Genomic DNA, 18,067 nt, shown 5'->3' with positions numbered 1-18,067 from the left:
ATCTTCCAGAACGCACTCCTTCACCAACCCGAAGCACATCATTAGACGTCCATAAAGCATGGAAAAATAAAGTTTTACCTTTAATCTTTCTTGCAATTTCTATTCGTTATATTGACATACGCAGTCGTTTTACTTAAACCGGGTTCAACCAGTCTCAGGTTTAATTTATTTGGCACAATACGGTTGTGTCTAACTGCACGGCACGACAAAGTAAAGTCTGTGAACGGGAGCGAATAAAATGCCAAAAATTTAACTACTTTTCGGGTACTGGAGCCTGTGTCTTATGAAGCCTAGCCCTTTCTACGAAACAAAGGTCACCGTAAGTACATTACTGAAATTAACTGCAAGCAAAATTACGATGTTTACACTAGGTTCGTCTTCCTCAGGAAATCTAACATCGGCGTTTGTACACTGGCAAATTTGTCCTTATCATCATCTGAAACTGGCCTCTTTTTCCGTCACTCGCCTACAGTCGCCTTAAGAACGCGAACGGCCAACTTGGGAGTTTTAAAAGCGTAGGGTGTGATGGGTGAGAAGAGGGCCCTTCCCATCACCCCCTATTTTCTTCCTTCACTCTTATGCCGCGCGCGTTATTAAGCTTCACGGACATTCAACTAAGAACAAATCCTTCAACTTAAGATAGAGTCGAGTCAATAGATTACTTCATTATTCTTGTGCCTGACGGTGGCCGTTGCAGAAAATTCCATACAATATAAACTTTTCCTGAATATAAGTTAGTTCCCAAATAACCCCGACATTTCTATATAGTGTTGTGTAATAAAATGAATCTCCGGCCTCAATGATTTGTTTCTTGTTTTTTCTTAGTTTCCTACAGGACTACATTTATGATTAAATCATTTTCACCTGAAATAAGTGTAAAACTACAATTGCTGTAACTCGGTGTTGAAGGTATTGTAATGGTAAAAAATAACATTGCAAAGTTGGACCTTCAATGAACACCAAGACCCCCTTCCAGAATTAAAAACAGTATACAGTAGGACCCCGTCAACTCGAACTCGTTTAACTCGAACCCCCGCTAACTCCAATTATTTTTGTTCCCCTTTGAAGTTCGAGTTAGCGGGGTTCCACCGTAGTTTCCTTACGAAAGGAACTTCTTCAAGTCTATTTCTGGAATATTCAACATAAGAGAAATTCAGGTTGACCGTCTTATAAAAAGGAAAAGTCGACTTCAGTAGTTCGCCATTAAACAATAACTAAACACTGAATACTAGTTAACTTTCCCAGCAACTGAGTGCCTTCTGATTTGGACAAAAGTCAGAGCAGTCTTTACCATAGGAAGGATATCTGACTTGGTGAAGTAACGTTGATATGAAGACTCTGTTCTAGGTCGCCGATAAACATTTTCAATTACATCAAGGTCGGCTTCGTCTTTAAAGTCTATAAACGATACTGATTGAAAAAACTAGTTTTAAGGCACCATCTAGTGGAATTTGTAATTACTGTGGTGACTTTTCTATATTTTGCGATACTTACGAGTACTGAAAATTCTCTAAGTTGCCAAACGCTGTCTACTAATGAGTTTCCTAGCTAGCAAGGCCTTATCGGTTTTTTTAACCAACAGGTCGCCGCTGAGTGTACCATAGACTAACAGACTTGTCTCCTCTCCCTTCCTTGCTTGATCTCTCCAGGAGGTGGGGGGGGGGGGGGGGAGGGGGGTTTCCCTCAGAAGGACTCCTTTTGTAAAGTATTTTGCATGATATGAGCTGGCACTGTATTTGCTCGACTTAATGACGGGGGCGGTCTGCCCTGGCGACGTGATGGGACTGTATAAATGAAACAAAAGAAAAGAAAGGAAGACTAGTAAACTGTAGTGTTAACATTGCAATGTTCGTAGTGTTTGTGTCGTAACGAAGAATTGCTTATGATAAAACGTTACCATTGTAAAATATGGCGGTATCAGTGTTGATAGGTACGTTGCGTTAGTATTGTAATGCCAGTAGGTTTACCATTGTGAAGCAAAGTAGCTTTAAGTAACGCAGGAAAGTTGTATCGATAGCAGCTTTACTGTTCCAGCTGAACATAGCTACTCTGTATTCCTGTAAGGCAAGTTGTGTGGTGTAACATGGTAATTTGGTTTTTATCAACTAAGCCGAGGATGACGATTCGAAACGTGGATTCTGTCCCTTAGGCAGATACTCTAGTGCTTAAAAAAAAACGAAGTATAAAAACACCCCAACAACAAGCAATGCATCGTCCCGTACGCAGACAATTAAATGCCTGATAAAGAAACTGCAAACATTCGGTCGGACATCTGGTCACCTATCGTTCCAGAGAACAGACAATCTGGGGCTTCTTAAACTATATGGTCTTCGCCAAATGAATAGTGGAAAACTTTGGATTTTTAACAAACCAAACCCGAGCGTCCCTCTCACTCTATTAGGTGTACACTTGAAGAATACGACGTTTTTCATGCATGTATGAAGCCCGAGCGGGGGGGGAGGCTACTCCCTTATAAGGGCTTAATGGGGACGTGCGGCCAGCCAGGGTATGTTTATGGAGATTTTTGTCTCAGGGTCAGGGTATGAGGGGCCGCGCCGTACCTCCCCACCCAGGAATATATCGAGTAACCCCCGGGGTATGAAGCAACTGTGGCTTGTGAAGGAAAAAAATGAGAACTTACCGTCTGGTCGAATGTTTTGGTATGGAAGAGATTGCGATGGCGGACTTCTTACGTCTCTCGTCGGTACATTTTCGTATCCATGGACACGAGACGGAATTCTTGGTGGAAGTGTGGGAGGATCTTCCACATCCTTTGGAGGAAGATTGACGTACCCCTGGGATGTAGACTGTCTTGGAGGCAACGGTTCCGGCTCTTTCTCGGGGATATTCTCATATCCGGGGTGTTTTACCACTGTTTGTCTAGGAGGTAAAACTGGCGCACCTGTTGGGGCAGAGAGGACAATATAAATCCATAGAAATGCCCTGAACCTCGAAAAAAAAAGTAGCGAGTGAATAATTGGAGATTGGTTTCAGATTTACATTTGATTAGTTAAAACGGTGACGGGTGATTAGTCAGGAGGGATTAGTTTTGCAGACCAATCACAGAGCGAAGTGAATCGTAACCATAGTAATAACAGATTACGTATGGTACTAACTTGAAAATTGCTCTATTCGGTATTCGGTATTCTTAACGACGATAAACTACTGCAAATCACCGTTGAGCACAAACCTTTCGGATCCATTGGCTCATAACCAGCGACTGTTGCACTTCTAACACCTGCGATTTAAAAGGAACAATTGCGAAGGAGTCAATATTACGTATCTTAAAAAAAAAAAAAAAAGATGACAATTTCTAGCATTAACGGAGTTTCAGGAAAAAAAAATCAAACTAGTCTGATTTGTTATTTCTTATCTTTCCTCAGGATTACCTAGCCAGAGGAATATGATTCAATCTGGCTAGTATGACGTTCATTCTGACCTTCTACAAATACATCGGCGGTATTCAGTTGGGTGCAAGAGTCGGTATTTAAGAAGAACATCTCCCTCTTGGACGTTCATTCTAGGGAATATCGCTGTGAAATACAATTGAACTTTTTATAGTAGCTAACAGTCTGTCGGTTATATGTCGGTCATCTGTCGGTTATGTGTCGTTGGCCTGTCGGTCATATTTCGGTGGTCTGTCATTACGTGTCGGTGGCCTGTCGGTTATGTGTCGGTGGCTTGTCGGTAATCTGTCGACCGACAGTTGGGCCAACAGTCAGGGGAGGGGAGCTGTTCTTCATGATTTCCGAAGGGCTGATTGTATTTTTTTGATAATAAAGGCGAGAGTCAGCCTAAAAGGGACTGTTTTCGTTATCCAAAACTAGGACGAATTGAGTGAAAATCTTTATGGGTTTACGTAATGTTAATAACTTTCAACAATAAATTTTAGGATCGCCTTCACCCTGACGACCACAAAATACGATCAACGTACCTTTGGTGGGTATGTTCTCATAACTACGAGTCCCGAACAGATCGGGTGACGTTACACGACTTCTCAGGGGAGGCTTGGCTAGGAGATAATAAAATAAAAGATGGGCTCAGGAATGCCTGCTTTGATCCCGCGCGTAAAAAAACAGTAGGTGGAGCAGACTTAAAATAAAGTAAGGTACAACGCGGCAGAAGACAGTTAAAACAAAGAAAAGTTAACATAAACCATCCTTTTGGGCTTATTGTGGTACAAACACAGTTGGCTTTCTTTCTCGGCACTCGAAATAAAAGTCATTCTTGATTAAACCGAACCCTTTTTGCTATATAATAAATCCCTTATTGACCTCGCTTGTTTGGTATTATATTAGCCTCGATTTCTTTTTTTTTTTTTGGGGGGGGGGGGGGTTATGGACCTCGACTTCGCAAACGCGGAAAAAGAACTCGGCCAATATCCAGCCATCTTGACCTCACGTTTGGTCAATAACCCATATTGAATTTCACTTTTAAAAACTATTTGTTCCTTTTGTGTTGACGAAGGTAAACATGGGTATTGAAAGAAATATAATATTAAATATTTCTAATAGCTACTTTCTAAATGAAAACATCATGCTCAATATTTCCATGCAAATTTGGTGGGAGGATTTGGTGCTACATAAGGAAAACAACCCCTAACTGAACAGTCTGTCTTTAGCGGGGCGGTATTTTACTGTGCGGACCGCTAAATTCAAAAGTTTGTTTGAATTGAAGTGTTTCCCCTCTATTTCATCACAGAGATAAACTCTTTTGGTAAAGACATACTAAGAATGCACACTGACAGTTAGGTTACTTGTTGACCGGTAAGTTCAATGAGTGGCATGACGGCATACTGGACAACCAACTACTGGTGGATCAGTTCGAAGACTCACTCATACTTACTTGGAATGTTTTCATAGGATTGTTTCACTTGTCGTCCTCCTAGCGACGATAAAATATAATATGCATCTTAAGATGATAAATGTTTTTCGAACTTCCAAAAATGATTAGCAAATGTACACGTAGTGCACTGTTGGGGAACCAGAGCCCACGCTCTTCCTCGAAGAATCTCTTCTCGGGGAGGAGTGAATAATACCGGACTCGAGAGCATGGCGGAAATCGAACCTAGTAATAAAGCTGTACTTACTGGTTTCCATTGCCTCATTTGGGTCAATTCTCTCTTCGCAACCCGTTGGAGGAAGACGAGCTGAGACAGATATAGGATTAGTAGGTAAAGGTGCCGGGCAGGAAAAGTTACCGTTACAAAATAAGCTTATCTCCTATTAAGTAAAAATTTTATATCGTAAAGAAGTGCACCCCGTGATTGGGAACCCCCACCCCTTACCCTGGGTTTATAGGCAATTAATCAAATTCACTGGACAGCAACGTTTGATTTGCACAATTTTACCATACTCTTTCTTTAAGATTTGTGATTGTGTTAGGTTTGGAAAGACAACAACAAAGACCAACTTTGCGGTTTTTAAATCTTCAGATTAATTGCTTTTGTTTACCAGCACACAGTTCATAAGTGGTGGTTACAGCAAGGGCGTAGCCAGGGGGGTCCTGGGGTGCCCGTGACCCCCTCTTGGTAGGCCTTCTTTTGAGCAAATAACCTACAATATTCAGGTGGTGTAAACGCCATGACAATATCTTGGCCTGCCCATTATACTCTCACTGCTCATTCCAAAACTGTAACATTAAGTAAAACATGCACGGCGTGGAGGTCGACATGACAGTCTGGTGAGTAGCCTCTGTGAACCCCCCCCCCCCCCCCCTTTGAAAAATCCTGGCTACGCCCCTGTACAGTATCCTTAACATTTCAATCCCAAGATCACATTAGTAATAATTCACCTCTCCGTCTGCCATACATTCATTAGAATGTTAGTTTTGGTTATTTTTCTTAATTCTCATCACTTGTCTGCTTGATTTTCTATTAATATCGTAAGGAGAATTTCAGTCTTGGTCACTCGTGGGAGTTCAAGGATTAACTGAGGAAAACTGGAGAAGTGTTACTCCAAAACAAATGCCTCCATCACAGCCTTACCTCAAAGAGGAAACCAGTAATCAGACTTGTTTTAAATGGCAAGATGCATTTTTTTCATACATTATAATATTACAATTTACTTTGTGCAATTTGAAGACAGCGTACTTACCATCCATTGGTTCATAACCTTTCATGGCATTTTCCACACTGTTAGTACTTGTATCTAGAAGTTCCAAAGGATATGTCTAAATGTCAATCCTCATAGAACACAAGCAGGTTAGTTACAATTTTACCAATGATTTTTATAATTCAGAACCAGCAGTACTTTCGGTTTTGGTATCACTTTCATTCGCTTCTTGCGAGCAGTTTTAAAATGAAATAAAATAGAGTTTGGCATTCCTGACCAGGAGACGATGGGTGAAAGGAAAGTGAAAAGCAACTTACAACAAAAAAACAAATATGCCATTACGGCAGTTTCTTAGTCTATCACTGCTCCCTGCTTCCATGAAAATGTGTTTATTTGTAAATAAACATAAAGATGTTGAGAGCCAGAGACAGTTGTCATGAAACCCAAGTTTTATTCACTGCACAATCTTCACCGTGTGAAATTCTTACATTTTTCTCTGCACATTAATGCATAGAGCACTGCTAGGATAAGCGAAACAGCTTATATACCTTACATTCACTTAATCACAAGACTTATATATTATCTATAGTATAACAAAACTGTAATTACCACAAATCACTGGTTTCATGACGATATCTTGTTCCTGACTTTTGGTAAAGTACTTCATCAAAGTTACGAGATTTGGAAAAGGTTTATCCTATAAAAATATTTAATGAAAAGAAACTCAAAATGATAAAATCATAATGATAAATAAGAACTTAAAAGTCACCCAAGATATGTTACCTACTGCAAGTAAGAAAAAAATGCAATTCAATTCAACTTAACAGAGTTATTATATCGAGGAACACTTAGTCTTCCCTTAGCAGTTGGCTTTAAAGAGATATCTTGGAGCATCGGGATAACATGTTAAACTTGTGCATCGATAAGAAATCTGTGCATCAAGTACATGCCCTTTGCAATTACTTTGCATTCCAGAACGAAATCGTTTTCTCCAAACTACAGATTGGATCAAGCGTCTCCATTCTCAAAATCTATCCTCAATTTTTGAAAGTCAAGACTTAAAACTCAATTATTGCAACTTTCAAGAACTGAAACCCAAGATTTGAGTTGAGACTTAAAACTTTTGAGCAGTGCTGTACACAGGACATTCAGCATTTCATCAACATTTCATGAGAAGTTTCCATTTTCTTGCCCCCCTGCCTCTCCATTGCTCTGATAGGTGGACCCCTTCTTTCCCTTCTCGACAGGAGCCAATAGCCTAGATACCCAACATGGGCTGTCCTCCCGTCGTAGTAGGAGCAGGCTGCTGATATTTAACATAGCCCTCTACTTCATGAAATAGCTCTTCATTATGATTCTATTAAAATTGGACTTTGAAAGTAACAAGACTACTCTAAACTCGCCTCATGTCCTTTAATAACCAGGTTTCCATCAAACAATGTTTCAATTTTGTGGTGACGGAATTTATCTCTGTGCCTATTAAAAAAATTAGCAGAACAAGTTTTTTTGCATGGTGTACATCTGCTAATTTTCCATGAATAGGAAAAAAGCATTCAATTTGATTTTTTATTATAAGCTTAACGGCAGCAGATGATGCAGTAACATTACTTGTTCAGGAGCAAAGTTATCAATTTCTAAAGCAACAGTTGTGTTGCATTTATGGGCATGTAAAACTCAATCAACTGTGGTTTATAAAGGTAAAAACACTGTGACAAATTCTGAAAAGCTAAAATGTCTAACTTTTGCTTAGTCCAGTTTATGAAGCTATAGCTAAGCGCTTATTTCAGCATTTCAAGCAATTAAGTTAAATGACTTTAAGCTAACATAAAAGCAACTTACTTCAATGAGAGGGTGTAAGCGCCTAGCTTACGAACTGTTTCACTTTCTCTTACTAAAAAGCTCCCTTCAGAATGGGGTTGGAGGACTGTTTCAGCATTTTCCCTTGTGAGCTTACCAAAAAACCAGCTGTGGAAGTAATGGTAGAATCCCTAAACTACTTAAAATAATATGTCAACACAGCTGGCATGAGCACTATAATTCTTAGAATCAAAGAAGTCAGTTGTCAATGAGTACCAGAGAGCACCCCTGGCCCATGAAAATGTGACAAAGTACCACCTCTCTGAAACACTCCTAAAGTTTACGAGCCATAACCTTTTATGGTAGGAGAATGCCCATACAATTTTGCAAGGTTGGGAAATTTATCACTGGGACGATAAGGCTACCAATTGGGATGATGAGGTGATGGTGTGGGGTAAAGAGTATTGGCTGTAAAAATGTGTGAAATATACTGGTATCTGGGACATAAAACTTGGTATACCTGCACATTGAATATTTACTTACGGAGGTTTGCTATCTGGAAAATCATCATAGAGTGCTTCTGGGGTGGCCTCAGCTCCTAGTGAGTCAGGTCTAGGTTGCTCCTGGTCAGAAAAAACATACAATTCACAAATACCCTAACATCAGTACACATATTCTCCATACTGTTCTCTATACATTTCCTTTGATGCTCACAAGGAGAATTTGTTTACCAATCAAGAGCTTCTTTAGTTGGTGATCATTTCAGTCTGCAATTTTCATGACCTTAATGTAGATGCTAGCGAATAGGAGTCAAATTAAGGGTTAATAAAAATTAATTACATCTTAAATTAACTTTGAGTGTACTCAAATGTCAATTTTCCCACATGTCTACACAACCTAGACTAGAAATGTTTCTACTTTTAAAAGGTGTACACTTACAGAAAGGTTATTAGAACTGGATGTCATTCTTAATTGGAATAGTCCAAAAAAATTACTCTGACAAGTTTGTTTACATTAAGTTGCATAGCTAAAAATGCGAGGGCTTCTTCCAGCTGAGAGTAGGATTGAGTAAATGCTTCCTAGTGGCAGATGTTCAACTCAGTGTGGCTTCATGTCAGCATAATGACCAAGCTGGCCCAGAAAACTGAAAAAATTTGCCTTCTTTTCCAATGAGAAATCTATCCATGCTAATTAGAAGACAAATGAGATTTTAGCTCAGTTACTCTTAATTTGAGAAATTTCAGCTCCTTTGCCAAATATAAAGAAGGCATGATCAAGCTGGCTTTCAAGATTTATCTTCAGTTGGTAACCATGATAAAAGCTTTGGATTGGATAATCTAGAACACTCTTACCCTGAAGATCTTGGTTTCAAATTCCAAGGTCCCAGTATCAGAGCCACCCATCATCTCATATGGACACAATGTAATTTTTACCATGAAAAGAGTAGCAGGGAGACATCTCAGAAACCGGACTAACCTGGTTTTCTGGACTGACATGAAGAGACCCTTAATTTTTCCACTGATTTTTGCAAACCTTGGATTCCCTTACCTCTGAGTCGTCACCATTATCTTTCAGCTTCTCTTTAATTCCCAGCAGTTTTTTGCAATGGCTGCTGAATGAATGGTGCTTTCCTTTTCCCAAAATTGTCTTCTGCATTTCTTCCTCACCTTTCACTCCAGGACTGATGTTAAACTCATCTGGACTAATGTTAAAAATTGGTACTACAACAATATGAAAAAGAACACGAAATATTATTCAAAATCTGTACCTTTGAGCATTTGGCCACACAGCATACGACCTGGCCCACCCACATGTTAATTGTTCAAAACACAATCAGCATTAATTCAGATTTACCTGCCACGACACCATAGAGTTTTTTAATGCATTTTATCCCCTTGACCCCCTGAAATGACCATCTAGTGACTTCTCATAATACACAAGTTCATCAGCAAGAGGGTGTTATGTTGTTGTTACATCAGAGTCCATTGTCTTGTTTACAAGGAATTGCATGGCAGTCAGTAGGGGGGGAATAATTATTATATGGCTGTGTCTCACAAGGACTGGGAACTACCGAATTCACAAATTTGATTAGCTGAAATCAATATTGAAAGCGGTCTAGATTTTCCCATCTAGACTGGCATCTAGACCGGTCTAGAAAAAAAAAGGTACAAAGAATATAAAAAATTGGCATATTATAAGACACAGCCATACAATAAACATCTTATCAACTGAGCTAGGTCAGTCTGTATGGGAGAATCTTGACCTTGGTCACTGGTACAGACCACACTGCATTTGGTCTGTACTGGCGACCTCAGTCAAGATTCTCCCATACAGACCTCCCGCTCGGTTAATAAGAACTAAATATTAATTGGATCTTGGGACTAAACAGGGTTATCGAAACCTGAGTTTAGTGTTGAATCAGGTTCTAATAACCTGAAATTTATGTGCCACAAAGCTTAAACAACAATATCATTGTCATTTATTTAACTTCCTAATGCTGACCTGACCAGAGTTTGAAATAATGGGCCACTAGATCTCTAACTGCTTGATTCAAAGGGAAACATTTCATTTTTAAGTGTCTTAGGTTGGCAAAAAAGCCAAAATTGACTCACAACGATTTCTCTTCCTTTGCATGTACCTTAAAAAATCTAGCTACATTCCTAAGTAAATGCAAAAAAAAAAAAAGTTACCTTCAGTGTACTGGTTAGAGATTTTCCTTTTGAGAGGTTCGTTGTTGTTGGTAGGGGATTTTCCACATTCAGACTCAAAATTTGTTGAATTTGCGGGAAGCTTTCCCTAAAGAAAAAAACAAGTTCCAATACATGGGTATAAAAGTGACTTAAAAATATTTTATGGGTTAAAAGTGGTAACTCAAAATGGCCTACACACAGAAAACTGTGAGAATTCAGCCGCCTCTGTTTAAATTCTACTTCTTAAAGATTCAAGATTCAACACAGCTGTCCTTTGAAATGAGAAGCTCCCAGTGAATGTTTGAATAAAAAAACAAAATAACAATATTCCACAAAATGTAATAAAGACTATGAAATTGGCCTTCAGGAATTGCCCAGTCTGAAGTATTCTTTTAACTCTTTACACTGAAACATCAGTATGCTTTTTCTCTACACTATTCTGTTTCCTATTCTCGTGACTGCCTGAATGTGTGATTCAGGGGTGATATTGTAAGTAGAGATTAGATGCTTGTCCCTTTTAGAGTGAGGGGTTAAAATGTTTTAATCACTCAGCAATTACCTGTGAAGCAAGTCCTATTGAGTGCACCCACTGAAGACGAAGAAGTTCAGAATTTGTCTAAAAATAAACACAGAGGAGAAGTGAGCAATATATTTCACTGCTACTATATACACTTTTCAGCTGTGGTTACAAAGACATTCATTTACTGTAAGCATAACCTGGGCATACGCTGCACTCACTAATAAGCAGCATCTCAAGTTTGGCAACTCAAATTTTAGATTAAAAAAAAGGTTTTTTAAAAAGAAATCAAAGAAAGACACATGTGGTATCTTGGCCACAGTTTGCCACACCCCTGATTCCTTGTGAAAATTCAGGGTAAAAAGTACTTGCAGTTTGTATGCCAGTGTTTACAATACCTATAACAGTTACAAAGGAAAATGCTGACTTAAGAGTACTCTGTTAACTATCATGATTTAAACCAGTGATTCAAGTAGAAAAAAAAGTTAAAACTTTGGCTGACATTGGAAGTGCTTGAAAGACTTCCACTGAAACTTAGAACTGATGTTAGTGATGAATAAAAATTTGTAACATCATTCTATACGTTAATCACAATTATAATAAAGCACCATTCAGCTAAAAAAACATGTACATTTTGTACCTACCCTAAATAAGTATTTCTTGCGGTTTACTTTGAGTTCAAATTCAAACTTGTCTTTGCTGGTTTTACCACTAGAAAAGCTAGAGTTTGCATTTATGCCAATTTGACATTTAATCTGTGAAAGGGAGAGTTAATTAATAAAATGTATTCGTGACTGTTATGATTTAAACATGGTAAGTTTTTTTAATAACACAGGTTGATGATCAGAAATGTATATTCCTACCACAATTGAACCCTTACTGTAATTAATAATGGTGGGTCCTTGTATTGCCCAGAACTGGAATTAACTGCAGTCAAATTGCTGCATGCTATCACCATTTTGGTCAGCATAATGAGGGGCACAAATTTTTTGTGACAAAATATGTAGCAAAAGTTGCTCAATAGAGGCCTGTGTTTGGCTGCCATGTAGCAAACTGTCTTTGTCAATTAGGCACTGTTGATCATGTTTTGACCCCTCAAATCTAAGATCTGATAATTAATTCTCCCCTCTAGCTGTGAAACTCACTCTGGAAGTTGCAGATTGAGTTTTTTCTGCTTGGATTGGTGGCCCAACCACAAAGCACACTGGCCAAAAATCTAAGCAGAAAAAAACTTGGTCCATAACTAACAGTACAGGCTTAGAAAATGAGGTTCACTAGGTACTTATCACATCTTTGGGTTCATATGGAAGGGGAAGATTTTAATTCAAAGAAACCTTTGAATTTAACGGGACGCACAGAAATTGAGACGGTATAATTTACCAATCATAGGCACACACTAACTAACCCTTTAACTCCCATGAGAGACCAAGACAGAATTTCTCCTTACAACCTCAATGCAATATCCAGCAGACAAGTGATGAGAATAAAGAAAATAAGTATCAGTTTCAGAGCTAAGCAAAGAGTTTCCAGCAATCTGATTGGTCGAGCAGTTCCTTACATGACACTATATAAACCGCTTCACACGATTTATATAAAATGTTAAAATAAAATGTTAATAAATGTTACTAAAATGTTATGATTTTAGAAATTTCTCTGTTGTTTAGCTCTGAAATTATACTAAAACAATTATTTGTCTCAGGTTCGGTAAATATTGTCGAATAATCCCCTGGACTTCATCTCGGGATTATTCAACGATATTCACCTCGCCATCAGCGAATAATTATATAAATTAGGGGATCATCAGTTGATCCAAGACTAATAATTCTCTAACATCGTAAGAATTGTACGGGAAACAATGAGGAGAAGAGAGTGAAAGGGCTAGGAGACATACTAATGAACCATACTTACGTTTTCTTTTAAACTAATATCTGTCTTTTCATCCTTGACCAAAAGCAACTCAAATCCATGTAACACAGCCCAGTAATTTAACCACTACAAAAATAATACAAAAACATTTCTGATATGTACATGCAGTTTCAAATATTATACAAAGCATACAAAAATCTGATCTGTTTAGAGTTAAATATTGCATGTATTACATAATTCACTTGGTTTAGGGGAAAAACTGACCTTCAGGAGCTGTATTTCATTCTGAGTATCTTACAAAAATTATCCCATCATTCTTGATGTTAACTTTGCATTAAAATCCTTTTTATTGACGCCATCTTTGCCTGCACTTGCTCCTTCAGGCCCTCTTGGTTTACAAAACTTAAAATTTGTTGCTGCTTTCAAGTTGAGCATAATTTTTTTGTACCGTAACCTGTTATTATCAATCTTCAGCTGAACAAATCTCTTCCTTAAGATCCCCTGTGCTGGCAATTACACATGTTGTCATGTTGGCTTACAGATAAATCACATTTTAAGCTGCTCACTGACAGTTAACTAAATTAATCAAAAGGTTCGTTGAAGAGATCAGAGAAAACATTTTCAAATTGTTTTCAAACACACGACATTTTGTACAAAATACATGACAATCTAGATAGCACCACACAAAAAACCGTTTTTATATTATGGCCAATGTAAAATTGTCATTTTCTAAGTGCAATATTTGCTTTTGTTTTGGTGCACTTTAATAAACCAAAATCCTTTCACATGATTAAAATAAGCTTCATTTAATACCTCAAGAAGTAAACATAATTAGATGGAAGCTTGTTGAAAAATGCTTTACAAGGCTTCATTAACTTAACTGCCATTTTAGTCAGATGTCCTTGCACACTTGATTATTAAAGTATGAAACTGAAGGTTAGTTGAACAAACAATGCTGCATATGACATTTTCCATAACATACATCTCAACACTTCGATAAAATTTATGCTTTACTAAGTGAAAACAATCACAATAATTGAAAATATACTGTCTAGTGAAGGGACTAAAGGGCACTTTATTTAACAAACCCCCATCAATTAAAAGAAGCAAATGAGTTGTTAAGCCTTAACACATTGAGATGTTAATTAAACATATCAACTCTAAGAATGGAAAACGGTTACCTTTTTTTTTTACCAAGAATTATCAATTCTTACTGCAGTGAAGCTGTGAGTTGGTCACTGTTTTTGTCTTTTTAAACAAAGGAATTATGACAAGGAGATCTAACAAGGGAACTCTACTTGCGAAATAGATACCAGCTAATCTATTCTCCAACAGACACTAATTAATTTTTCTGTTATCTTTCCTAGATTCAGACAAGCAGATAGTAAGTGATAATCAAATTCCTTCCGATTGCCCTCACTTTTTTTCCTGTATTTAGGTGACAAATACAATTTGCCCTCTATCTTCCCGAATCAACAAGCACCTTCTGCATTTTTTGGAAAATTATCGCATTTTTCGACGAATACAATTCTTGAATATTTTCTTTAAACTTTTAAAGATATTTGTGTTTGTGACCCTTGTATCCAGCTATCTGAGGTCGAAATTAAAGTATCGGTTTTCCGTATTGTTTTCCACATCTTTTAATAAACATTAAAATAATTTCAAGAGTTTGTTTTTCAAAGTTCAAGTCTACGTTCACTTTCCTTCAATGATGATTTCCTTTTACATTCACAGCTATAATTCCTTAACCAAACATCGTTATGAGCGAGTGGAATAGGAAAAGTTTATCTTGAATTTCTGTGCACGAGTAAGGAACCAGCTGAATGCAAGATAAGGAACTTCGTTCAGCTAACAACCACAGAGCGGAATTCCAGGACGGATTGTTTTTTTAAAGCTCAAGTAAGCATCGCATTTTATGGTTCGAATCCTTCGCATACCATTTTGGTCAAAAGTGCACACTCTGCTTATTTAAGGACTCCTTTAATTCTGCCTAGGTTTACTTTTGTTTCTTGTGCCAGCGGCTTAAAATGTTTGAAGTTAAACTTATTTCAATTGTTTGTCAATTCTCGACAAAACTGTACGCGACAAATTTATCTGAATAATCTCACGTGTACGTGAGATGAATTTAAATAGTTAATTTAGAATTTTCAAGTGATCGCGAAAAGTAGAGACCTTTCATAAGTAAAACTAAAAATATGCGACGGTTAAACCGTCATGACTTTCCATCGAAGTTCCGCCGTTTGGCAGACAAGAAAAACAAGAAAAACATCACATCTGAAACTTCCGATCGTCAGATTTACCACAAAGTGCTCCGCAATTCAATCCGGAAATGAAAAGGCACAACAGCAAAATAAAGCAAAAGAACAGCTGAAAGTCCGCCGAAACAAAAGAAGTGAGTTTTGTACACAACTTATTAAAAATGGTGATCATAAGATTCTCAACCAACTGATTTTTCGCCACCTAATCGAAGTATTACACCAGTGATTCATCTACAAGGCACGATTGAGTGCGGCTTCCAAGCGCGTTTCAAAGTCATCGTGGAATTTGCGCATTCTGCAGATCACGGATCTAAAACACAATGGTTTTCTACAATTATCACTTCTGCGCGTAAACTGAATTCAGAGCCTAAGCAAATTCCCGATCAGCAAACTACACCACAGAAATTAAATTAAGTCTAAAGGAGTTTGGCCATGACAAGCCCGATCTAATCAGAAATGAACTCTGATCACTGAGTCGTTCCGACCGCCGGCATGCCTCACGCTCTCCAAAAAGCAGTATTCATGGTAAATCACCTGTAGCTACCTGTTGATGTCCTTCGAATTCAGTCAATAACTTCAAACTTGGTTTGAAACGTTCACAACAGTGTTTACCCAACACTTCTTCACCGTGATATGAAGCAACTTTATATTCACACCCCGCTCTCCAAGACCACTATCAATCACTGAAATCCTAACAACAGCCCAGTCTCCTCTCCGACACCAGGATGTAAACTGCGGGGGAGGGGTTATGTCGTAGTTTTAGTCAATGTCCGCTTCATCTGAGACAGAACCTTCATAACTAATTACCAAAAATGACACAAAACGTAAACACTATACTAACACTATGCATCTATTTACGATGGAATTATCCACCATTTCAAATCCAGTTGCTCCTCCGCCAGACAAAGCCCCTATTTCCAGTATAGAGAAAAACAACTTCTTGTCACGCTTCAACTGAGTAGATTTCACCAGACATAACTAAACACCCGATTTGTGATTAGGTGTCGCTGAAACATTTGCTTGAAAGGTCTGAAACACACCTTCGTTCGAATTTTCAAGTTATATGTCGTTAGTTTCAGGATATCGTGAACAACAAATAGACATTTCTCGAATCGTTCACGGGCTTTCGCGCGGCGTAATCTGAAACTCTTGGGAAGGCATTCGTTAATCGTCCAAAAGTATGTGATCGTGACTTTTCAACAGTTAGAGCTAAATAAAACATTCTCCGTTACAATGAAACAAAAAAATTATTCTGAACCAGGTACCCCTCGAAATCGGCCTGAGTTTTCAAAACTTTTGATAATTATACGTGTTAGAATGTATCGCTTATCTCCAGACCGCATGACCAATTTGATTTAGGAGTGTGCTTTCGGACTGTTTCTCGCAATTGTGATAATGATCAATAATATGACATATCATTCTTTCGTCGAAATAAACAAACTCCACAACAGTGATTCACAAGTCGATCAATCGCCAGCCGAATGTCCATGATTAGAAACGCTTTCGAACAAAATTGTACAACGTTTTAGTCTAGCTATTCATAGCTATTAATTGATGTTTTTTTTCTTCTCAGCAAGCGCTATATTATGGAGACCACAGCTTGCGAGACAACAAAAGCACTGTAAAATTGTAAAACATCAACACAACAAGAGCTATTATTTACCTTGGATGATTCCTTGAAGTCTAGATAGCCCTCCATGTATTTAACTCCTCTCTGTCTTTCTGTCGTACCCATAAGTTACATTTATTCAATGACTCCTTTGGAGTCGCTCTCACCGTGACCAAATTCCTTCGCGTTTCGACTCTTGAGCGCTTCGTTACAGTTTTTGGATGGTATCAATTCGCCGCAGTCTGTTATATGTAGACTACCTATTAACCATGTGATTTCACACCAACATATACTAAAATACAGTCTATTGGTAACAACTTTAAAATGCCTCTGCTCCCTAAGTGCCAAAGGGAAAATAACATTCGTCATAACAGGAAGTCTAAAGGCAAATATTAGGGTAGTAGAGAGGGTTAGCTTATCGATTGTATCCTCAACCCTGTCACTGAATTGAGAATTTTCAGTTTTGCAAATAATCTGATGTCGAGAAATATTTAATGAATAATATTGTTATACAACTCCGTCATGTCTAACAACTAAAAACTTGACAAAATGGAATGAAAATGGTAAAAAGGTAGAAAATTTAGGCTATTTACTCTCTCTACCCCTGTTTCCTGTGACTGGTCTTTTTTCAAGTGGTTCTTAGGCCAATGCACTTTCAATAAAAAAAATTTTGTCTGCGAATGAACTGCCTGCACTGCCTGTTAAGAGAGGGTGTCATATACGATCCTTTTCTCTACGTTCAATATAATTCTCTCATCTGAAAGAACGGAGACTGCAAGTATATTGTTTGAGTTTATTGGAGATAAAGTAGAGTTTCGATTTTTGCTTTTTGGACCGTTCGATAGGATTGAACGGTGCTTAAGTCCATTTTCAAGTATCTTACCATGTTTTATTTTTGCAGAACATCATTAACCCGTGCCCTTCCCTCGGACCTCCTCCCCTTCTCTTCGGTCTTAAATTACCTCCAATTTTATTTTTAAAGTTATCCTCATTTTTTTTATTTTTCAATCCTTCGACTTAATGCTTGAGGTAAAACTAGTCACCTTTTCGAGTTTAATCAGTCGATATTCAATACAAAAACTATTTTGGCGCACGTTCCGCTTTTTAATCAATCTCCTACGGAAAAAAAAAAAAGGAAAAGAAAACTATTTTCGACCTGAAAAGTATCATAAACTGATGAATTTTTTAATTAAAAATTTCGCCATAACTGAACTAAAGATAAGTAACAGAAGGACAAAACTGGTAAATGAAAAAAAATTCAGGAGACCCTGTATATG

At 37.9% G+C, this 18,067-nt stretch overlaps 1 protein-coding gene across 1 annotated transcript; it reads right to left on the bottom strand.

The window, feature by feature from the left end:
* Window positions 1-54: 54 nt before the first annotated feature.
* Window positions 55-17,163, bottom strand: LOC111334090 (uncharacterized). The gene is made up of 17 exons (XM_022939780.2): window positions 16,845-17,163; window positions 12,966-13,049; window positions 11,702-11,812; window positions 11,100-11,156; window positions 10,541-10,646; window positions 9,399-9,571; window positions 8,394-8,473; window positions 7,893-8,018; window positions 7,457-7,529; window positions 6,663-6,750; window positions 6,096-6,149; window positions 5,090-5,149; window positions 4,846-4,884; window positions 3,935-4,012; window positions 3,191-3,238; window positions 2,642-2,902; window positions 55-1,784 (listed from the first exon to the last, which is right to left on the bottom strand). The coding sequence occupies exons 1-17, from the start codon at window positions 16,914-16,916 to the stop codon at window positions 1,684-1,686; spliced, it is 1,611 nt and encodes a 536-aa protein (XP_022795515.2). The 5' UTR covers window positions 16,917-17,163; the 3' UTR covers window positions 55-1,683.
* Window positions 17,164-18,067: the final 904 nt, after the last annotated feature.

The sequence above is a fragment of the Stylophora pistillata genome, chromosome 4 (assembly GCF_964205215.1).
Source record: "Stylophora pistillata chromosome 4, jaStyPist1.2, whole genome shotgun sequence".
Lineage (NCBI taxonomy): Eukaryota > Metazoa > Cnidaria > Anthozoa > Scleractinia > Pocilloporidae > Stylophora > Stylophora pistillata.
This window is presented reverse-complemented; position numbering and strand designations above follow the sequence as displayed.